This window comes from Pygocentrus nattereri, chromosome 27, assembly GCF_015220715.1.
Source record: "Pygocentrus nattereri isolate fPygNat1 chromosome 27, fPygNat1.pri, whole genome shotgun sequence".
NCBI classification, from domain to species: Eukaryota; Metazoa; Chordata; class Actinopteri; order Characiformes; family Serrasalmidae; genus Pygocentrus; species Pygocentrus nattereri.
The window spans coordinates 13495623-13519362 of NC_051237.1; the positions used below are offsets into that span (position 1 = coordinate 13495623).

Sequence of the window (23740 nt, forward strand, 5' to 3'; positions counted from 1 at the left end):
CTCCTGGAATAGCTTTACCCTAGACGTTCAAAGCTATTTGTGGCATCCAGTCAGCCAGGCTGAAGTCAAGTACTAATGTTGGATGATTAGTTGTGGATCACAAATGCCACACCAACTCATCCTCAAGGTATGGAGATATGGAAGTATGGAGATCCAGCTTTATACCCCTTCCAAAATTACACTTGGAATTGGGCTTTTTTTTAACTGCAGAAGTCAGTATCTTACACAGGTGCAGTCACATAACTACAGTTTTCCCATTGTCATTGTAGAGTTTTTAAATAAAAATAAAAATAGAATTAGATGTCCTCTCACTGGGTCTCAAACATTGGGGCCTCTGAGACAGTCTACATTTTCCTATGTATTAAGAGTTGGATTTGAGCAAAAACATGGATTGTCTAGGGGGCCCTGACAACTGTTTTGTGAACCACTGCACAGCCACATAATGTTATATTAGCTACAATTCACCTGTAATAATACCTAAATAAGAAATAATAGTTAAAGCTACAAGACAACACAAAAGAGTGCTGAGGTCTCCAAATGGAGCATTAAGCACTGCATCAAATGACTGCCAAGTGGTGAAAAAATACACATTGCCCTTAATGATGGTTACACTGCAGATCATTTTGCAAAGATTCAACAGCACATCAAACCATCACTCTAGCAAGCAACTTGGTTGTCAGAAATATCACTATTCAGCAGGCACATGATTTTTGTCAGTCAGATAAATGTACCCCCTTTATTATTTTTTGTGAATTTGAGAAACAAGTAAGCCATGACATCTTTCATAGTGAAATGTTGATAGATTTACAAAATAAATAAATTCCAAAATGCAGCAAACTAGATAGAAAATGACCATACTAAAAGCATTGGTAGAAATTTGATGAAAACAATTTTAGCAAAAAATCCAATGTTGGATTAGGAAATAATGGAATATAATGTAGTAATTAATACTTTACACATCCCTTCAGTTACAACCTCACTTTTTCAGTGGGACAAAAAGACCCTGATTAGTCTTACCAATCAGCAAAGCAGATGGACATTTATTTTCCAAAAACTCTTGCATTCTCACAAATGTTCTAGTCACACTGCATATTGTGGTCTTTTAGCACATCTCCCATCCTCTTAAAAATCTATGACCTTGGGAAAGCGTCCGTCCATGTGCTGGGGCGGTGCCCCTATTACTGGCAGTTAACTGATGATCTTGCTTATGGCCTGGAGGGAGGGAAAGTCATCATCTCCGATATGCAGGGTTTTATGCGCATTGAAGTCTTTGAGGGCCAACACCTGCTTGCAGGTAGGACACACCTGGCAGTCCAGTTCGAGGCTGTTGTTAGTGGTGCCTGTTTGCCAGGCTTTCTTTTTGTTCTTCATGTGCTTGGAGCCTTGCTGCTGTTTCTCCAAGGCCTTAAAGTCTGCATGGGCCGTGAGAAGCTCCTGCTGTTTCTGTGTGTCTGGGAGGAGAACCAGCAACTCATTGAAGACCCTGTTGAAGTTGTCTCCCAGCAGCTCCTGGCAGCTTTTGTGGTACTGGGCTGCAGAGATTAAACCCTGGTGAATAGAAGAGAGATTTCCATGAGCATCCAAAAGGTGAATTGTTATGTTATGTAAGAGTAATAAAACATCAAAAGTCTGTCATTTCCCTCAATGAATCAGAGACCCAGAACTATAAAGTGAAAAATGATTCATGATTCATCCATTACCTGTCTAAACTGGCCTGAATAGTTTTTGAATTCAGTGAACTTGGAATCATCATTTTGGAGAAAGTTTTTTATAGACTGAATAAGGTCCATGTTCCTCTCTTTGAAGTTTTCAGGTACATGATAGGTTCCAGGTGACTGCGTTGGTCTGAAAGAATAAGAACCCAAATGAGAAACGTCAAAACAAAATCTTTGGTAAAAAAAAAAAAAAGAACTCAATAATAATAATAATAATAATAATAATAATAATAATAATATCAAAAGCATTAAGCATTAGAAGTCTGCTACCCAACCTGGCCAGTGAATTTCACATACACCACAGTGATTTTTTTTTTTGTAGTGGATTTGTTATTATTTGAAGAATCGTGTCTTGGCAAACTCGCACAATCTCGCGCGTTGTCTTAATAATAAAGCAGAGCACGTAAAACTGCTAATCCACCTGTTAGTGCATAGGAGTAAATGCCAACTGCAGTGAAGTTCTTGGTGAACTGTCTGTGGTGCCAGTATTTGAATAGTGCAATGATTATGCTTCACCACAGAAAGACAGAGAATATATACAGCTCAACAATTCAGTAAAATAATTTTATGTTTTAACAGAACTGTAAGATGGTGAGTTTACTCATAGTTGTGGGCAAGTATGTATAGGTCTACTATACTACACCAACTCATACTTCTGTTGGTGGCTCCAGAAACAGTGAAAATATATTTTTCTGACAAACTACCATGTGGGCACATCATCCTCTGAGGAGAAAGGACCACCTGTAGAAACCTTCAGCATCCACTGAAGTACCTGTTAGCTGTTAGGCACCCCACTGTTATTCCCCACAATCTCCCACAGCTACTTTTGAATACCAAAACATGTTTTGAAAAGTGTTCATTAGCTTATATAGAAATCTCAAAATTAGCTGGAATGCTCATTCCTAGTTCAGGTTCGGTCCTCAATTTCATGCCTGTGCACACATCTATAAACCACATATGAAGTACCTACACCTAAAAACACATTTCATGGCACTGACATTGGTTTTTAAAAGTAACTCCATCTAACAGAATACGACAATTTAAAAGTAACTGATTTCATTTTATGCCTGCTAACCTGTTAAAAGCTGGCACTGTAGATTCTACTACATTACTGTTTAGCGGGACACCAGTGAATCCTGGAGGAGGCTTGCTAACCCCAGGCCCAGCAAGCCCTGGAGGGGGAGGAGGCAGCCCAGCCTGAGTGTTCTTCAGTGGAAATGTACTTTTAAATCCTAAAACACAAAAATAAGACAAAGCCAGTTAAAGGGTTGGGACACTGCCAAAATGGCAAGCTGCATCTTTAAGATTCTGGGCCATCATACCAGGTGGGGGTTTCTTCGGAATAAGTGCAGGGAACTCTTCTTCTTCTGTCACATGGGCCGGGTTAGATACTGGCTGCTTTTTAGGGGCAGGAGGCTCTTCGGAAAGACTTGCATAAGAAATTGCATCAGTAGTTTTCTCTTTATATCCATTAATAAATGTGCTTGTTTTGGGGGCCACAGGGCCTTTGGAACCACTGCCATCTGGTGGTTTAGTCTCAGGAACATTTTCTTTGTGAGCCACGTGGGTCACCAATTCCATATTATGTGAAGAGGTCGCAGAGGGGTTGGTCATAGCTTGCTTCTTCTTTTTACCTGCTTTGACATTTGGCTGCGAACCAGCCTTTACTGTTAGCAGAGATGAGATCTCCAGCATTGTGGGTACAGCACGGATCTCCTGGGTTGTTTTACCACTTTGGGGATCTTCATCTTCTGATGAGAGTGAGGATTTCATTTTAGCTGCAGCTTTGGCGCTTTCTGAAGAGGTAAGCTTTTTCTTGCGGCGAGAAGAAGTGAGGGCCTGAGGAGCGCTACTGGAGGGTGGTGGATCACTGGCAGAAAACACAGAGGCAGAGTGTGCCGGAGCTGCCTTAGTTGGCAGAACCACAGGTTTATTGTTCGGCACCACAGGTTTACTTCCTGCCTGGGACCAAGCAGATGTTGTGTTCCCCTGGGGCTTATGAGGTTTAATCTTTGAGACGAGTGCTGGGAAGTCTTCCTCTTGAAAGGAGGAGGGTTTTTTAGCCTGAGCCATATACGATGCTGTCATTGTCGCTGAAGCCACTGTACCAGACTGAACCAAGCTAGGGAAATCATCCTCTTTCAGTGAGACAGGAGTGGGTTTGATCGTGCTACAACAAAGAAAGCTCGTCACTGTGCAGTTCAGAAATCATTTCAAATGTCCAACATGTACAGGAATATTCACAAACAGTGAATACATAAACTATGTCTTACCACTACTACAAAATGCTAAAAACTGTATATTAAAACATACCTCTGAATCGGCTGGGGTGGAGCACCAGCCCCTAAAAATGGGAAATCTTCACCTGTGAGTGGAACATTACTCTTCACTGATCGCCCTGAAACATTAGTGTTTAAAAATATACGCAATTCAGGAATGTCTTATAAAAATGAAAAAAGTAGCTTAAAATTTTACATGAACATACAGGCATATAGATCTCTATACAGCGCTCTCTCACAGTCATGGCCGAAAGTATTGGCACCCCTGAAATTTTTCCAGAAAGTGAAGTGTTTCTCCCATAAAATTATTGCCATTACACATTTTGTTACATACATTTAATTCCTTTGTGTGTATTGGAACAACACAAAAAACTGAGAAAAAAAAAGCCTAAATTTGACGTAATTTCACACAAAACTCCAAAAATGGGCTGGACAAAATTATTGGCACCCTCAACTTAATATTTGGTTGCACACCCTTTGGAAAATATAACTGAAATCCATCGCTTCCTATAACCATCAACAAGCTTCTTACACCTCTCAACTGGAAATTTTTTTGACCACTCCTCTTCTGCAAACTGCTCCAAGTCTCTCATATTTGAAGGATGCCTTCTCCCAACAGTAATTTTAAGATCTCTCCACAGGTGTTCAATGGGATTTAGATCAGGACTCATTGCTGGCCACTTCACAACTCTCCGGCGCTTCGTTTCCATCCATTGCTGGGTGCTTTTTGAAGTATGTTTGGTGTCATCTAGGAGACCTAGGAGGCAAATCCAGCTTTGACACTGGGCCCTACACTGCAACCCAAAATCCTTTGGTAACCCTCAGATTTCATGATACCTTGCGCAGTTAAGGCACCCAGTTCCAGAGGCAGCAAAACAACCCCAAAACATTTTTGAATCTCCACCATATTTGACGGTAGGTACTGTGATCTTTTCTTTGTAGGCCTCATTATGTTTTCAGTAAACAGTAGAATGATGTGCTTTACCAAAAAGCTCCATCTTGGTCTCATCTGTCCACAAGATGTTTTCCCAAAAGGATTTTGGCTTACTCACGTACATTTTGGCAAACTGCAGTCCAGCTTTTTTATGTCGACGGATAGTTCGCGGTGACACTGATGCACCCTGAGCCTGCAAGTCAGCTTGAATTTCTTTGGAACTTGATTGCGGCTACTTATCCACCATCTGTACTATCCTGCGTTGCAACCTTTTATCAATTTTTCTCTCCTCCGTCCATGTCCAGGGAGATTAGCTACAGTGCCATGGGTTGTAAACTTCATGATTATGTTGTGCACGTGGACAAAGGAACATCAAGATCTCTGGATATGGACTTGTAACCTTGAGATTGTTGATATTTTTCCACAATTTTGGTTCTCAAGTCCTCAGACAGATCTCTCCTCTTTCTGTTCTCCATGCTTAGTGTGGCACACACAGACACACAATGCAAAGATCGAGTCAACTTCTCTCCTTTTTATCTGGTTTCAACTGTGATTTTTACATTGCCCACACCTGTTTCTTGCCAGATGGCAGTTTAAACGAGCATTACGTACTTGAAACAAAGTTATTTACCCACAATTTTGAAAAGGTGCTAATAATTTTGTCCGGCCCATTTTTGAAATTTTGCGTGAAACTGTCAAATTTGCCATTTTTCTCTGCTTTTTTGTGTTGTTCCAGTAGACACAAGGGAAATAAACATGTGCATAACAGAACATGTATAATTGCACTAATTCTGTGGTAGAAATAATCCATTTTCTCCATTAATCCATTCAAATTTCAGGCGTCCCAACACTTTCGGCCATGACTACATATACATTACAGACAGTATCTAGATCAGCAATTACACAAATAAGACAACATAGCAATTTCACTTTAAACATCTGCAAAATAGCACAACATTGAGATCAAATTAAACAGTGGTTTATAATAAATAATAAATTCAAGTAAGAATGTGTTTAACTTGCGTGGAACCTGACTGGAACTAATTCATCAATATAAATTCAACATAGATGCAGAACACCATTATGATCCTCAAGACAACATAAAGCCAATAGACAAAATGCCTTAAAAATAGGAGTAAGCAGAACAGATCAGAGACCATCTAGTGCTGTGGCTTCACCTGCTTATGGCAATATCTCTGCCAGAAAAATGGGTTATAGATTTATGGAAGAAAAAACTAATAAAACTTCCACTGACTAAAACAACTGTGCAACTTTTGCCAAAAATGCTGCACTGATCATAAATTTTGTGGCCGATTTCAATTTTTTTTAAAGCAAACTCAGTGAACAGGCAGATATGCTCATGAGACACTCTAAGGTAGACAGACGTCAGTTCAGCTACAGAACTTAATTTTCAGTCATCACATTGCACTGCTGCCTAGTGCCTAATCATCCCACCTGCAGTGTATCTTTCGTAAACAATTGTCCTTACGCTAAACTAATCAAACACATTCTTTGTGTGTGTGTGACATATATATATATATATATATATATATATATATATATATATATATATATATATATATATATATATATATATATATATATATATATAAAAAAACACAAAAGATAGGGCTTCAGCCAAATATCTATTTACATTTCCACAGGAAGTGCAAAGAAGGGTCACACTCTAGCACTGTGCTAGCTACATGGTCCTAGGGCAAGAATTTTATTATACTTGTTATCTACACTATGTCTCGGATTACAGAGTGCACATGGTCTGCAAATTATCCATAACTTTCTGCTGTATTAAAGACCCCTAACTAGGAAGATTTCCATTGTACCTGCACTTGTAATGCTTACATGGCAAAATATTGTGAAATACAGTGATATGTGGAGGAATTATAACTTCCATCTTTCTCAGTGAGAACGTATCTGTAACTTCTGTTACCAACAAAGGGCAAAGTCATATGAAAGAATCCACAATGTAGTTCAAACTCTTTGATTTTTACCTTGTATGTCATTAGGAGGCTTGACTGCATTTCTACTGCTTCTTGACTCATCTGTGTCCATTTTCTCCTCTTTGCGTGGTTTTTGGTTGCCTCGCTCATGAACCTGTCCTCTCTCCTCCTGTCGACGGGCAGCCTGCGAGGCCTGAAGAGCAGTAGCTAAAGCCCTATCTTCCTCCTCCCTGCACATAACAACTGCATCTCAGTATTCAGCAAGCTCCGTGATATTAAGAAGCACTGTTACGAGACCAACTTACCGATTATACCTCCAGCTTCTTACATTCTGCTGTGAGCCTGGGGCTCTCCCTCTTCCAGATCGTGCTTGTCTGTTGAAGCGGTCTACTTCCTCAAAGTCTTCACCACCAACCATACCTTGGTAAGTTGTTCAGAGCATGCTACTCAGTTAAGATCTGAGAGAGGTACAAAACAATGACAAAACTAGATATAACACTTTCAGCCTCACTCACCATCATTCCTTCGCTGCTGTCGTGGGGCGTAAGTGAACTGTAGGTCAATTTGGCGGTTCTGCCTCGCCTCAGCCCGGTTCTTACTATGGGCAGCAGCCTTGTGGGCCTTGTAGTCAATCTCTGTCCGAAAAGCATGTGTGAACTGCTCTGTGCTACAGCGACCTTCCTCACACAGGTAATGGCTCTCTCTGAAGTGCTCGCTGAGGTACTGGTAATCACTAAACAAACAAAAGTAATCATTAATTTGTAAAATATTCATCCATGAAGCATCTAAAGCTGACTATCAGAAATTGGGAAATACCTGTAGTATTCTTGTGCTCCATCCGCATCACAGAAATGGCAGAAGTAGTGGTCTCGCCTTAAGTGCTTAAGCAATTCATCGTTATCCAGGTATCGGTCATCACAGAATTTACAAAGTGGATGGCCGCGATGAGAGGTGTCATCTGGGTCCCCTTGTGTTCGATGTCGAGCCAAGTCCTTGCGATTGTACCACTTCCTCTCATAGGAGAATATCTGAGAATATACACAAAGAGAAAATGACTTCCAAATTTAAATCAAAAGACCAAATCAAACAACAGCCACCAACTTGCATCACCATATATTACCTTTAAATGCTTAGCACATAACTTGCAGCAAAAGAGCTCATGTTGCTTCCGCATGTGTTGCTCCAGCTCCTCAAATTTGGAGAACACTTTGGGCTCAGGACATTTTGGACATTCAGACAGCAAAATCCTCCTTAAGTTGGTGAAAAAGGTATAAATAAAAGTTAGAAACTACTGTGGACAATGGAAGTGAATATAATGGTCAATTTCTATGGACACATTTGAACGAACAGCCATGAGTACCTGAACTGTGCAAAAATTTTTCCGTCACAGAAATAGATGTCATATTTCTTCTCAAACTGATATTCATGATGAGGTAGAGCAGCAAACGGTTGAAGTTTTTTTACAAAGATAACCTAAAAGAAATCAAGTTAAAGCAGACATTTAACAACAAACTATTTAGAAGTGACTGATATAAGAGATTGACTCACAAACACCAGCACTAAAACGGGATTAAGTCAATTAATCACGTGTCTGAGGTGCTGCTCATATCCATACGGTGTTGACTCAGCTTGTGCTAGCCTGACACGCTGGGCAAATTTCAGGCTGGAATAACACTACTGACCGGGGAATTACAACGACCCTCGCTGATCATCTCTAACTGATTAACTTCTTAGCCAATGTTGTCAGCTAACTAACCTACGTAGGTTACACTGGTTAGCTGAGAGGGGCACAACTGACATGTTAAGCAGACTGCCAAATAAGGGAATAAACTAACCACAGTAACTTTCGCTTACTAGATTCAAATAAATGAAATCTCAGCTAAATGTTAGGGAAAAATAAGATCCGCCAGAAGAGCTAAAAGGTTACTTTTTCAATAGCCGTAAGACTCCAGCGAACGACATTCTCGCTGATCGTGTTAAACTTCGTTACCAGTGCTTTTGGGAAACCTGGTTCTATTTAGTTTAGCTCCCTTAGCCAGCTGGCTAACTTGCGTTAGCTTAGCTAAGTTACATGTCAAGCGTTTCAGTTCAGAACTTTGGCCAGCTAAGCTAAGCTAGGCTAGGCTAACCTGCTCCCACAGGGTAGCTAGCGAAGTTTAGCCAAGCTAAACTGCCATAACGCCGCCGCTTTCCCTCGCCGGGCTGTCTAAAGGCTCGTGTAGAGCGAGCCGAGGTTAACGAGCGAGCTGCCCGCTTTATCTCAACTTTAATACGAAAGCACGGCCACCCCGACAGATGTCGAGCGCACAGCTAGCCTGCGAGGCCTGTGCTCCCCGCTCTGACCGTGCGGATGTGGAGGGGAAAGGCGGCACCTTGTCGAGCTCCTCCCGGCACACCGCGCAGTATCTCTGCTCACACAGCACCCGCATCTTGGTGGAGCAGCGGTAGCACACCGGGTGGTCACATTTCCCTACAGCGAAGATGTCGATGTCCTGGCAGCACAGCACACAGACGCTCTCGGTGTCCTTCTTCGTTGTCGTTTCCATGTTTTTTTTTCTGAAAAGGCACAAAACTCCGCGGTGTTTTGGTTTTCGGTCTCGGCGCTGAGCTCTCAACGGCAGCGGAACGACTGCTTACGTAATCCTCAGCACTGGAGCATCATGGGAAGGGGGCTGACGCGACTCTTCTGGATAGATGATTTTGGCGAAGAGATAAAAGCGCAAAGTACTGACTGAGTAAAACACCGTGATCGGTTTACAAACTCCTGTGAGATTTATCATTAATAGGGCGCCTTTCGGAGAAAGACGACGAGTCTTCATTTGAATGTAGCCCCGCTGTTCGCCGCTGTTTTTATCCCGTACCTGCGACCCAATCACTGTCGTTTTACTGTAACGGGCTGTCGTTACGTCTTTTTTGGGTAATCTGCGTACTCAGCGACGTTACGCGTATTCCGTTACTACCCAACCGTGTTAGAGGCTCTGTGGGGCGGGGAGGGGCAAAGGTTTACACTAGATGTTGTAACATTGCTTTGGAAGATTTGATTGTATTCGGCCACGAGAGCGTTAGTGAGGTCAGGTACTAATGTCGGATGACCAGTTCTGGATCATACGCGCCAGTCCAGCTCATGCTAAATGAGCAGCATCTCTCCAGAGAGCACAGTTAAACCGCTTCCTGGCTCCTTGGGGTCTTTACAGCCCCTTTGTCGACGCTTGGCATTGGGCATGGTGACTTCAGGCTCATGAGCAGCTGCCCTAGAGCATTTAGAACATGTTCTTAGGCAGAGGTGGACGAAGTACACAAATCATGTACTGGAGATAAAGTAGAGATACCCAAGGTAAAATATTACTCCAGTAAAAGTAGAAGTCCTTACTCTAGACCTCCACTTGAGTAAAAGTACAAAAGTATTTGGCTTCAAATGTACTTAAGTATAAAGTAAAAGTACTAAAAGAGTAATTCTGGCTCTGATCTGGTCCTGTTATAATTTTTATAACAAGACTCGCTTCATGAACTCATTTCAGGTGAAAGTCCTCCAGCGTCTCTCTTGGTAAACCAGTCTTTTAATAGAACGTCATTAATTAGTGACGCTGACGTCTATTAAAATGATCATAAGCACAAAACACTGAAGGTAAACAGTTTCCATCAGGGAGAACCGAGTGGCTCTGAAATCACTTTTTACACACGAGCAAAGTTTCAGTTTAAGATTACTTTGTAAATCAGTTACAAGTTGAATAAAAACTGGCTTTAAACTCAGAATCACAAGTTTTCCTTTACTGTGTTGATCTGTAGGCCTCTGTTCATAAACATAAACTAACCCAAACTGATTTACTATAAAATGAAAGTGTTTGTATGAATTCAGAAAAAAAGAAACACGCCAGTCACGACTGTATATGTGGACATATTTCTATGTTGTGGTCTATTTACACAAAGTTAGGTTAGTTCATCATTTAGGTGACGTATGTGCTCCCAAATTTTTACGCTGCTGCGCTGACGTTGAACCGTGTGCTGCACTGGGTCGGTATGACCAACAGGTCAAAACCAGCTCAGAACAAAGTGACCGCTGTGCCCTGATTGGTGATCTTGCTTTGCACTTCTTTTGTTTTGACACGTTACGTTTTTATACACACAGAAACCAAAAGGAAAAACAGATTTCTTAAAATGTAGTGGAGGAAAAAGTCAGATATTTGACTTTGAAATGTAGTGGAGTGAAAATAAAAAGTCACCCAAAAAGGAAAAACTTCAGTAAAGTACAGATACACGAACAAAACTACTTAAGTACAGTAACTAATTACATTTACTTAGTTAGTCCGCCACTGTTCTTAGGGAATGGGTCTCTAGGGGCCATAGGCTCCTTATACAATCATTGTTTTCCTCAGTTGAGCTTTGGAGCTGTGTTGGAGTCATGGTGTTCCGTTCTTCCCCTGACAGAATGCCTCCAATTCCCAGTGTATGGTACTAAATGTGAAGGAGCTCACTGAAGTTTACTGCACAGTGTACAATATTAGAATTCGCTTGAAAGTTGATTGAATCCATGCAAAATCTTCATTCCAGAAAATGTGTAAAACAGTTTTTATTCTTCAAATATTTCAGCAGTCAGATGCACCTCTAATTGAAGAATCACTCATACATGCTGTAGATTTTACATCTACTTTTGCTTAATTATTTAAATTAAAAGTTCTTTCCACCGAGTCCAGCTAAACTTTCACTGGACTCAAACTGAACGCTCAAACATATCAGCAATAACCATTAACACAGGCCATTACCACACCTTCACTACACTCACTCTCATTTTCTACATTACAGGGAAACTGACATCTACAGAAAACAAAACTAAAGCATAACTTTATCATGTAGTGTCTGCCTGCAGTAGCAGTATTCTTACTCAACCCACAGATCAACATTGAAACAGTTGACATTCTTCAAATACAGAAACTGAATAGAGTTGTGATGGAACTTTTATTTTCATACAAAATACATAAATAGAGCATCTGTAGGTGGGTTCGGAGGCAGAAAATATTTGTACACATACAAACATCTTTATGGACACAAACAAGATGAAGCGACATTGAAAAACTGCTAGACAAAATAGGGCAGTAAGCTGCCAAAAGATATGCAATTGCATCTCCCAATCCCTTTATGATAATGACCGGAGATCTGAAACATGATAAAACACAACTGACTTTTTTATCCTTTGTTATGCATTTCCCTGTCCAAGTGGAACGCATTATATTTAACATTCAGAGAGTTCAAACAGTCCATAAAAAGGACCATGACTGCTCAGTCACTAGGTTCTACAGCTTACTGCCACTACGTACCCACACTAGGCACATTCCTTAAAACATTTTTTTTGCAAAACCACGTGTTGGGCAGTTCGAGGGCAGCGAACAGTGAGAGAGCAAAAACACTAATCATGATATGATGCAGATAGCATTTCTCCTAAAACATCCCGAGTTAAGTGTGTCCTTTTAGCAGTGCTGATCACCATCCCAATAGTGAAGCATTAAGCAGCAGATGAAACAGACAGATTGGAAAGGGACAGCGCTTGCATGCATACCCAAAAAAAAATTCTAACATGCAATGTGCTGTCTATGGCACCAGCTCTTATCTGAAGAATAAGCTCAGCTTGTGCTTTAAAGTGGCAGAAATTATAGGCAATAAACACGCCTCTGTGTTCAGTGTAGATCTGCAGAGCAATGTTAAATGCATTATTCATATCATTGATATAAAGAGCCCAAACAAAAATAAATGTCAAAGTATGAATGTGTGCAAAGTCCCCTTAGTTTCTGTATTCCAATAACACAAGTTCTCAAAAATAGATATTGTACCTCTTTGCATTTGTTTGCAAAGAGGTAACTAAAACAGAACATCTGTGAATGCGTTTGATACAGTTATGGTAGATTAATGTGTTAACAAACTAACTTTGGGTTCATCTTAATGCAGTATCCACTTCAGCTCTATAAAGCTGCTCTGAGTTAATGACCACTATAAACTGAACATTAACCCCAGAACCCTACTTTGTAGTAAGCATCCTGCCAAGTGATTTAAACTCAAACTCACATAGCAATCTTCCTCAGATATGTTTATCCCTCAAAGAATACAGCAACTTGTTTTATGAGGTAACTCATAACAGGTTTAGTATAATTTCTAGAAGTCTTCCTCTTCTTTCAACCTTACACATAAATATAAAATTTTGAAACAACTGTTCAAACAGGTAAACATTCATATATCTATATACGAGTTTCTCAAAGAAAGTGTTACCATAATTGCAGTGCACATAAGGAATAGACGGCTTCTCAAGGGTGACGTAGAGTATCTGGGTAGTGATGCTCTATTGTGTATATAGATTCTGTTGTGCCTGAATCGTCTATGCAGGGGCTGTCCTGAAGGTGCTCCAGGCGTGGAAACAGCGAGTAAAGCAATGAGGTTCGTTTCCTTTGCGCACCAGGCGCAGCTTTCTTGGGTTCTCAGCATCCTTGGACCTCATATGCTGAATGTAGACCTGACAAATGACAGCGAACGATAGCGTTATAACAGGAAAAAGAACAATTCATGAAACCACGCTGCAGTGCTTTTTTTGTTAATGGGCAAAACACAAATATCAAGCTGACCATAAGTGATGGTGTTACAAGATCTCACCTGACAAGCCTTCAGACTCAGTTTGATCTCCACCTGACTTGTCTGGGTGCCAACCCACATGTATACCTGTTAAACAAACACAAGCGATTCAGTAAAGATCAAGAATAAATGCAATGTGCCTTTGAACAAAGGTTTACTTTGTGATCTTAAACAAGCATGTGTCTTTACTTCTTTGCCATTGTCCAGGAGCATGATGTCATCATCAGCCAAATCATCTTGGCAGAAGTCGGAGCATTTCTCTGATACAGAAAAGTAGCCCTTCTCATTGGAGCACCTTGAAGGTAAATGACGTTGATTCATTACAATGTTGTACATGTTGAAAGCAGTTCAATAAACTGAACAGGTTAAAGCAGGGCTGCACAACTCTGGTCTTAGAGGGCCGGTGTCCTGTGCAAACACACTCACTAAACCTGACAATTAACAGTTCAGTTAAACAGTTCAGGTGTGTTTGAGCAGATAGATCACCAAATTGTACTGGACACCAGCCCTCCAGGATCAAAGTTGGGCACCCCTGGGTTAAAATAACAAAAACAATTTTAAAGTCGAACCTGAAAAGCCTGGCATATTTCATGTACTCTGCATCTTCATCATATGGTTTCTGTGAGCCAATGCCAACCCAGAAGAAGTTTTCTGGTTCTTCTCCCTCATTTATCACCTATGAATATGGATAGGGTAATCAAAATCCTATTGTCTATTCAATATCAGATTGTTTGTGTAAGGTCTTCCCTGATAAATGATTCGGACATGTACCTGCTTGCTGTAGGTGTCATCAAACATAGAGTTCATAATGTCCTCTGCCAGTTTAGCTTCATCTGGGTCTGCAGCTCTGCCAACCCAAGTATACACGATACCCTGATTGTCTGTACTCTCAAATGGCACCTGGAGAGGAGCACAATTGCAATTAGAAATAGTGAAAACAAAATTACAAACAACTCATTTTTGCTCCAAACAGGGACATTTCTATTTGTAAAGTGAGGCATCAAAAAGACATTTTAAATTGGATTATATATGAATGTAAAATGTATAAAATAACTACAAATCGTTTAGAAATCATGGCTCAGAGCTACACAAAGGATGTCTACATTTAAATTTTACTTGCATGTGCTTTAAAATATTTCTGGATGACATTTCAAGATCTTGAACAAAAAAAAAAGGAAAAAAAAGGGGGAAAAAAAAGGAAAAAAAAACAAAACAAAACAAACAAACAAAAAAAAAACAAAACACACCTTTCTTCCACTCCATATGCAGCAGTGGTCTTGGAAGAGTTTAGATTTTTTGCAAATGCTTAACCACTGCCTTATAATTACAGTTACTTGCTAATCTGCAACTTTGATTGGTAGATCATAATTTCAACCATCATATACTTGGCAAGTCCATAATATTTGTTTTCATTATTTAGTAAACACTGTAATATTGACAGCAGCAAGACTGAGTAATCATTCTAGGTGGGAGGGGAGGAAAATATGCAGACGTATGCCTAGGCCCAATAGGCCCAACAATACAGCCACCAATGCTAGTAGGCAACACATCACAGGAACCAAAATAACAAAGAACTTGTTTAAACTCCATTAAGAGTAATTAACATATAGAGTATTACCTTCAGTATGAAACAGAACTCAGAGTTGAGGTTACTGGAATCAGTGAGAATCTGGATGGTCCTACAGAAAAAGTAAGTTAGACACATTCAAATGTAATCTTGACATGGGGTATCAAAAATCACGTCATCTTCACGTTTGTGTAATATACTAACCTGGTGCAGAGAGCACTGCCATTTGTCCGGATATGGTACAGGCTAGGCTGCACGTTGTCCACTTTAAGCTTCCTCTTCCCTTTGTGAATGATAAACTTTCTCTTGAAGTGTGACAAAAACTTGAGGTTCTCCTGCTGCTGGGTCATCCTAACAACCTGAGGCATTTACACAATCCAAAAAAAAAAAAAAAAAAAGTTATTTCAGAATATATTTTCTGAACAAAAAACTTCATTAGCACATCAAAACTTTTTACAAGATCACTGAAAAATTTCTAAAAGAAAAAACAGGATTAAGAAAGTTCTCATAAATAGGTACATCAGACAGTTAAACAGCATTTATAAACTCATCCTAAACAAATTATACATAAAACGTACCTCCAGTTTGCCAGGAAAAAGGCTCTCAAACTTCTTTTGCAAGCTGAATGTGAACGTAAGCCAACCCATGTTGGAAGCTTCACGACCTTGCCAGAAGTAAACCACACACTGGAAGTCTTCTTCAGGCTGTTTGTCCTCATCCTCTCCTTCCTCATCTTTCACTTTCTCTTTTTCCTTATCCTCTTCATACTCCACAGGCACCCAGTACCTGCACAGCATTGCACGTGTGGCATTAAATGTCACCACATCAAACGAGTGACTGAACATGGCTTGTGCTCATATTGCTATTTCAAATAATGTACACGCTCAATAAATAAAGTCCAGAAAAAACTGAAAAGTGAAAAGTAAAAAAAATAAAAATAAATTAAAAAGATTTCCTCTCCGCACCATCCCCCATATCTAATATATTGAGGCTAGCACTGCAAAGCGTTCACCATGCCCCAGAATACTTGACTGAATGTCATGCCATTAATGATGGACATAATTAAGAGACATGAAACTGAAAAACCTAATAAATACAGCACAAGACAAACTATCTAGGTATTACTTACCGGCAGAGGAACACATAGCAGTCCTGTGTGTGGAAGTGGCCGAACTCTTCCTCTGGCAGTCGGGCAAACTTCTTCCCCTCCAAAACAAATCCCTCCATGCCATCCAGGTCCTCATTCCACTCCTCCATCATTTGCTCAGCCTGTAGAAAGGTTATAGTGAGGCATACACTGTGCGATAAATATCTTTGACTCATTCTGTACACTACCTCAACCAGTCTGTTAACCAAACACTGTTACAAGGTCAATCTATCTGCACTGGAACTATGAATATCCAAAAATGCTACTGCATTAAGGATCCAGAACACTTGTCTGTTAAGATAAGTAACACACTTTTATATAACCCCTTTCAAAAGCTCCTTCAAAATTATGAAAGGAGCAGTGACCAAGCCAGTATTATCACAGTACTCTACTGTAATGTGGAGACATCACCTCCGACAGGGGCATGGGAGGCTGCCTTGGCAGGAACAGAGCAGTCAAGTCAGCCTTCATCTGGTCCTTCTGCTCAGCATCCTTCTTCACCTTTCCAGAAAGGCCATCTGTCTGCTGCACACTCTCTGCATTTCTGGTGTAGTCCACCCTCAACACATCATCCCAGTTCTTGAATCTGGATTTAAAGACCTATTAAGAACAAGAGAAAGGTTTATTTAAGCTAAATCTGCTATACTAGAGAAAAGAAAACATCAATCAAAACCATGTAGAGGTATTCCAGGATCTCAGAGAAAACAGGACAGTACAAACAATGAAACAATAGTACAAAAGAAGCCACTAATAGTAATTACTTCACATAAAAGCTGTGTGCATGCTCTTTCGAACTCCTATGGTCTAACCTGGCATTCTGTGCCCTCCAGGTTGCGGATGACCAAAGCGTGTTTTGGTCGATGGAGCATACTGCACAGCTCCTGGCCCAGTTTCAGGGCAGCTGCCCTTACAAGGCGAGGAGACTTGCGTCCAATCCAAATGAAGACTTCAGACCAGCAGTCAAGTATATATACACCTTTAGTGTCCAGAAGGCTTTGGAGCTGCAGTCAGAGGACATCTTTTAAATAATTTGTACATTCAAAAGAAGTCAACTTAATTAAATTAAAATCAAATTAAAAACAAATGACAGTAGTTAAATAATACCTTGCAACAGTAACTGACAATTTCACATACCAGTCTGCGCTCTGGAAGCACATCAAGTTTGAGCTTGTCCTTGTGTTCAACCGAAAGCTTGTAATTGATCTGAGGAAGTTCAAGATATCCCAAACCCAGGCCGACCTACAACCAACATGACAGCATAGTTTTTGGATCGATATTTTACAAAATGGAAACAGGGGCTTGGCATAGTGTGGTAATAGAACCCTCCATGCGGCAAACTAGGGTTGGATTCTATGTGTGGGCAAGCACACAACTCTATCAATAAGCATTCTTTGACAAGACTCCTAATGCTAGTCACCTACCACTGTACACTGATTAAACTGAAAGTCGCTCTGGGTAAAGCCTCTGCCATAAGTGTAATGTTACAAGACTTCATTAAAACCACAGGTTACACTTACCTTGTAGAGCTTAGGCCGAACAGGAGAGAAGTCATCTGGAACGTGTTTCTTGATTTCCTCAGGCTGCCCCCCAAGAATTTCCCAAAATTCTGGAGGCTCCTGATTCTGCATCAATGAAGTGATCTCGGCTTTGCCTTTCCTCTCATTCTTGTTTATCTTCTCTGCAAATAGCCTATGGATACCATTAGCAGTATTAAAGGTTAAACTGAATCATTAAGATAAAAAAAGGGGAATTTTCAAACAGCTAAAATCAATAATACCTGGCTTTTGTAGTACCACTTAGTGTGGCATTGGCTCCCCTCCACACATATATTTCAAGACCATTATCCAGCAAGAACACAAATCTGATAAGGGAGGGAAAAAAGACATTAAAGTTTGGAGATTGCCCATATTGTTATGTGTCTGCCAGATGACAGGTGACCTTGGACTCACCGTGGATCAAGGGAAGCTGCCTTCAAAGGCACAGATTCCATCCGAATGTTCTTCTTTCCATACACACGGTAAAGTCTGTCCAAAAAGAAAACAAACAGATTAATGTGTCTGAGTCTACAGCTGCTCAGAAGCACCTAAGAGGCTAATGCTAACACGTACTAGGCTTCACTTTCTTACCTTGTTGGGTATTGTGTATCCTCCACAGTGTAGAATCCGCTAGCACTTCCTCCTTCAATGTAGGAGATTTCATTGTCAAATACCTAGAGTAATAAAGAAGAGGCCAAAATATTTCAGAATATACAGTATTACAGTTCTTGCTGAACAATTAAAGAGCACTTCTTACTTAAGCTTCAGTATTGTTTTAGCAAACTAATGTGTTATGCTTACGGCACTAAATTCTTCACTTTCATCTCCCATTTCCTCTCTAATAGTCCTACACTCAGCACCCAGGTAATTGCGAAGATTGACAGAATGAATAGCAGAGCCTGCTTTCTTATCCAAGGTGGCTTCTTGACCAATCCAGTAATAGATCTGCCAGTTCAGAGCTCCATTGTCATCTAGAAAAGTCTGAAAATGAAGAAAAGGATTGATAATGTTGAAATGTATGCAACACTATCTGTCTGCAGATGCAGAGCAAACAACATTCAAAAAGAGTGGAATCATTATTGTAGATCAGAATTATTAGAATTGCATTATTATAATGGAGTCAAATCAAAATTCAGACTCTTAGCTTAAAACAAGAAACAAAACTAAACCTTACCTTCAGGACAATGTAACAGTCCGCCTCGTAGAACTTTCCATGGAAAGCCTCTTCCACTTGCACAGGCAAGAAGTTTTCTATCTGCCACACAGTGACTCCAGGAATATGCCCCACATCTTCAGTAAAAAACTCTGAATAGTTAAGTGGAGGCTTCTCAAGGTTCTTGTCCCATCGCTTGGACTTCAGGTCAGAGTACTTCATATCACCATTCTCCTAAAAATATGACACACAAGAGTATTGAATCCTACACGTATGTGTATGATACAGGACACCAGTTCAGGCTGCAGTCAGCTTTTCTCTCACCTCAATGGATTTGTTCTTCTCCTGTGCCACATCAGACATGCCTTTCAGAACCTGCTTAGCCTGGTCATCCTGTGAGGAATCCTTTCGTCGCCTTAACCTCATCTTCCTGGCCATTGGATCTCTTGGACTATTGCCTGTACAGACAGCAGAGTTTATGCTGTGAAACACAGGCCAACACTTACACAGCCATCCAGTTTCTGCAGTACTGGAATCATGCCATTTCATGTGTTTATATGTAAGAGTTAGAGTCAAATGGAGATTAGGGAGTACTGTCAACAACAACTCAAACTAGATACATGAAGCCTATTAAAATAACAAATCATAAATCACTATGTTTACTCCACCTCCACCAGCTGCAGCCACAGTGGCTGGTGATGCGCCCGCTAATCGCAACTGGTTCTGCAAAGAGAAGTCTATGTTGTACCACTCGGCTGCCCTGTCAACAGGCTTTGGGGGCATAACCAGGTTTGGATTTTCTCGAACATCTAAAACCTATGATTAAAACAATAAAATGAGAATTCATTGTAGTAACAACATTACATACCTATAAATACAGCAAAGCTCAAACACAGCTTTTAAACTTACTTCTAAATCAGTGAGGAAATGGATGGCCTCTGGTAAAGTTACAAGACGGTTTTTGTTCAACACCAGTTTCTTCAATTTCCCACACCTGAAAAATACAAATGAATCAGCGACGGCACAGTTATTACTTGAGTTATTACTGGTTTCACACAACACCAAGTTTCCAATTGACAGTGACAAAACCGAAGGTTCCAACCTGCAGAGCCCCTCTGGAATCAGCTCCAGATTATTGTTGGCTGCCATAAACTCCACCAGGTTGGAAAGCTTCCCGACACCAGATGGCACTCCATCAAAGTCAAGCTTGTTTGAGTTCAAATACAGCTTCTTCAGTTTGGATAACTTGCAAACTGCAGACTGCAAAACAGTGAATTGTACAATCAATTAGGATTAAATGGTGCACAACTGTTAACAACTGTATTGTCTATTACAATGTAATGACTATTCAGAACTGTTATGAATAAGTCAGCAAAAGGCATAGTACAATAAATTTGTGTTGAAGATGACAACATTTTTATCATACAGGCAGGGCAGGTTAGTGCTTTTCATTTTGTTATTACTACAAACAAAAGAATAATATATTCTGCGTTTAGAGTATCATATGTATGGGAATAACTGCAAACATCTCGCAAGCCTATCAAACCTTCATTCTGTAAGAAGAAATACGTCAATTAATGAAAAAGAACAATGTTCTTGTACGAGCTAACTGAACGGTCTGCTTCTGGTGGTACACTTTTGCTGAGGAGCTAAATGCTGCATATCAGAACATTTTTAGCGAAGACAGACAATAACCAAGTATTGTTGACGCTTTATATTTTAGTCACTCTCACAAATACGGTATGTCATCAGCAATATAAACCATACTTTAACAACCATCCCACCACTGGCCAAAAATACTCTGCATAATTCCTAAAGTAGGCAGCAAAATGTAATGACAAAAACCACACCTTTTTGGCAAAAAAGAAAAGTACTTACAGGCAAGGATGTGAGCTGATTCCTGGACAGGTTCAGAGTCTCCAGCTGGATCCACTGGTCTATGCACAGTGACAGCTCTGAGACCTGATTGCTACTCAGATTAAGGCGTTTTAAATTGGCCAAAGAATACAGGCATTCTGGCACCCGAGTGAGATCATTGCAGGAGAGATCCACATCTAGAAGAATAAAATTGTATTTAACTGACATAGAGGCTCTGTTAACACAACCTTATATTAATGAATGTATATTTCTTCACCACACAGCAAGTAACACTGCACTTAATTCTAGTACCTGCTAAATTAGTGAGTCCCTCAAGACTTGTCGGCATGTTGCTTTGAGTACGCTGCGTGTTCCTTAAATGGAGTGTCTGGAGGGCTACCATTGCGGGCAACTGCCTGTTCACACATACAATCAACATAACATTCACCCAGAGCTTATCAGCCATCACTGAGAAAACAATGAAGTCATCAACTGAATCACATACTACATACTCCCTTGTAAGGTAGGTTAAAGGTTGCAATGAAATAAACTGCAAATCAACCTTACCTTAACTGTGCATGCATGAGAGGATTATTGTTGAGAATGAGGGTCTGCAAATGTACCAAACGTCTCATCTGTGGGGGCAGGCTATCCAGCTTGTTGTCACTCAGGTCCAGGTACAGCAGATCGGTTAAGTTAATGAACAACTGATTTGGTATGTTATCAATGCTGAAAGAGAACATGGAACAAAACAGGCATCACCATGAAAAGATTCTCAGAACACATCAGTCACTGCCACCAAAAACCTAATATTGTCCCTGACCAAAACCACAACTGAACAGAGCTGTACCTGTTATGGCTAAGGTTAAGGACCAACATATTTCTGGAATTCTCCAAGTCCCTTGGGATTTCAGTTAGCTGGTTGAAGCTCAGGTCCTGGGTGGAAAGAGTACACATGGTGGTAGATTAACTATAACGTAACTATAATAGTCTAGAACATATACAATGTGATGTGTTAGGGTACAACACATTATATTACATAATGTTACAATATACAGTAATGACAGCTCCCAGGCAAGAAAGACCTGCTGACGCAGGACTATAAACAATTAAACCTCTTATTGTGAAATCCATCCAACTTTGTTATGGACAAAACATCAAAAGGTACAACAAACATACCAGCACTGAGAGGTCATCCAGCTGAAAGATATCATCTGGAACTCCTGAGTTCTTAAGGTTGTTTGCTCTGGCCACAACTGCCTATACACAGAAATAATGTATATTTAAGTATCATGTACAATCACAAATGCTTTAAAATGTATGAAAAATGGAAAAAGTAAATTTTATATTACTGCAATGTAATTTACCCTTAGGTTGGGAAGGCTTGACAGCTCTCCATGTAGCGTTGTGAGACTGTTGTGGCTCACTGACAAATGTTCCTGAATACAAATATTGATGGATGGAAAAAACTATTAATGGATATGTGCACATGATAAATCTCTATTTCAAACACATATATATTTTAATGTGTTTCTGTGTGTGTGTGCATAACCTATAGTACGTAGTGTAAAACCAAAACCAGAAGAAGTCCTTACTAATTTCTGGAGGGATGACAGTTCCTCTGGAAGATAGCAAAGCCCAGTTCTGTTGAGTTTCAGCCATCGGAGGCTGGACATAGATTTGACATGCTCAGGAAAGTAGCCCCCCTTGAGAAACAAGACAACACACATTCGTCACAGCTCCAACTACTACTCATCAGACCAAAATATCTGGGGAAGACGAATGACATCACATTTGTTGGTTCCGCATAAAGACCACCATAGTGTAATTGCTACAGGAGCCCTAAAACTTCTTCCCCTTTTATTCTTTGTCAGATCAGATGCCCATCAGTTTAGCACACAGCGTTCTCAGGCAGGAACCGCAAGATGTATGAACAAAGCAGAAGATCATAAGAATAACCATTTGGATAAATTAGGAGCAAGTTAACAGTTACACCAGCTAAGCTAACTGCTTTAGACATCCAGTTGTTAAGCTGTTGCTGATAAGGTTAGTCGACATCTGGACAAGGGAATATTAACAGCTTTTTCTTAACAGTGTGTGCTGAGAAAACATGAAATAATGGATAAAACAATGACAAAATGAACGTGGATCGGTTCCAAGTTGTGAGGCGTGTAACAGCTTGCTTGGTAGCTAGCCATATAAGCTACATAACATTAGCAAGCTCGCTACGCAACTTCACAACAAAACGTCCTTCTAACCCCGACAAGGAGCAACACAAGGAGGAGGGGGAAACGTTAACAAGGCTGACAGACTGCCTGGCACGATATCCGTTTTTCTTTCTCGGAGTTAACAGCCCACTTCTCACAGTGACAAGCTGCTGGTGTTAGCCGGCTAACGCCCAGTGACTGCTGTCGGCTAACGAGTTAGCTAAGCTAAGCTAAGCTAAAGCTATCGGCTTCGCCCCGCTCTGACAGCCAACGCTGAGTTAACCGGCGAGGTTATTCGCCCCTAAATGGCTTCTTGAAATAACCTGTAACAAAAGAGTTTCGTCCCAGAGACTGAAATCCCAGAACACTTACTTTAAAATCGTTTCCACTCAAGTCGACCCCCCGGATGAAGGGGAGAACTCCGGTGGCAGCCATTTCTAATTCAGGATGTAGCAGTCAGCCTATTTCGGGCTGAGTGTGAGACCGCAGCGGCAGCGGCAGCGGCAGCCGGAGAGCAGCCCCACCCTCTCCGAGTTCACCCAGCACAGCCCGCACGCCTCACTCAGCCTTGCACACTCATCTTGAAAGAAAAAAAAATTGAAATGTAATGTTTCACTCATTTGAAAAACAAGTAAAGCCTGCGTTTGGGTTTAAAACGCTTACTGTTCACTAGGCCGCTGCGCTTACCCTCCCAAATAATGAGCAAGCTGCTACTTTAAAGGGGGAGTTCACAGTCCTTTCACTAGCTCTGCATAACTCAGTCTTTGAGATATGAA

The 23740-nt window shown here is 40.6% G+C and overlaps 2 protein-coding genes across 2 annotated transcripts; both read right to left on the reverse strand.

Moving 5' to 3' along the window:
* Positions 1–707: 707 nt before the first annotated feature.
* On the reverse strand, positions 708–9742 carry znf598 (zinc finger protein 598). The gene is made up of 12 exons (XM_017703159.2): positions 9259–9742; positions 8247–8359; positions 8007–8136; positions 7703–7914; positions 7402–7619; positions 7192–7306; positions 6938–7116; positions 4029–4113; positions 3038–3885; positions 2791–2947; positions 1701–1845; positions 708–1548 (listed from the first exon to the last, which is right to left on the reverse strand). The coding sequence occupies exons 1-12, from the start codon at positions 9430–9432 to the stop codon at positions 1189–1191; spliced, it is 2736 nt and encodes a 911-aa protein (XP_017558648.1). The 5' UTR covers positions 9433–9742; the 3' UTR covers positions 708–1188.
* Positions 9743–11820: 2078 nt separating this feature from the next.
* Positions 11821–23399, reverse strand: flii (FLII actin remodeling protein). The gene is made up of 30 exons (XM_017703160.2): positions 23337–23399; positions 22353–22463; positions 22125–22196; positions 21937–22017; positions 21608–21693; positions 21325–21486; positions 21070–21173; positions 20779–20954; positions 20003–20160; positions 19810–19894; positions 19569–19716; positions 19225–19358; positions 18922–19134; positions 18549–18728; positions 18339–18421; positions 18162–18236; positions 17990–18073; positions 17730–17901; positions 17347–17451; positions 17022–17213; positions 16624–16812; positions 16195–16334; positions 15644–15851; positions 15270–15424; positions 15117–15177; positions 14270–14398; positions 14068–14174; positions 13688–13793; positions 13520–13585; positions 11821–13382 (listed from the first exon to the last, which is right to left on the reverse strand). Exons 1-30 carry the CDS (start codon positions 23397–23399, stop codon positions 13248–13250), a joined length of 3780 nt encoding a protein of 1259 aa, XP_017558649.1. The 3' UTR covers positions 11821–13247.
* Between the last annotated feature and the right edge of the window lie 341 nt (positions 23400–23740).

Bases quoted from the DNA above. Each gene is read 5' to 3' on its own strand.
- flii (XM_017703160.2), bottom strand. From the start codon at position 23,399: ATGGCTGCCACCGGAGTTCTCCCCTTCATCCGGGGGGTCGACTTGAGT. The intron at 18,729-18,921 runs GTAAGGTTTAGT...CTTCATTTTCAG, and splicing joins ACTGTTACATTGTCCTGAAG to ACTTTTCTAGATGACAATGG. The intron at 17,214-17,346 runs GTATGTGAAATT...CTCTGACTGCAG, and splicing joins TGCTTCCAGAGCGCAGACTG to CTCCAAAGCCTTCTGGACAC.
- znf598 (XM_017703159.2), bottom strand. From the start codon at position 9,432: ATGGAAACGACAACGAAGAAGGACACCGAGAGCGTCTGTGTGCTGTGC. The intron at 4,114-6,937 runs GTAAAAATCAAA...CTAATGTTTCAG, and splicing joins GCCTCCTAATGACATACAAG to GGCGATCAGTGAAGAGTAAT. The intron at 3,886-4,028 runs GTATGTTTTAAT...TCTTTGTTGTAG, and splicing joins CCACCCCAGCCGATTCAGAG to CACGATCAAACCCACTCCTG.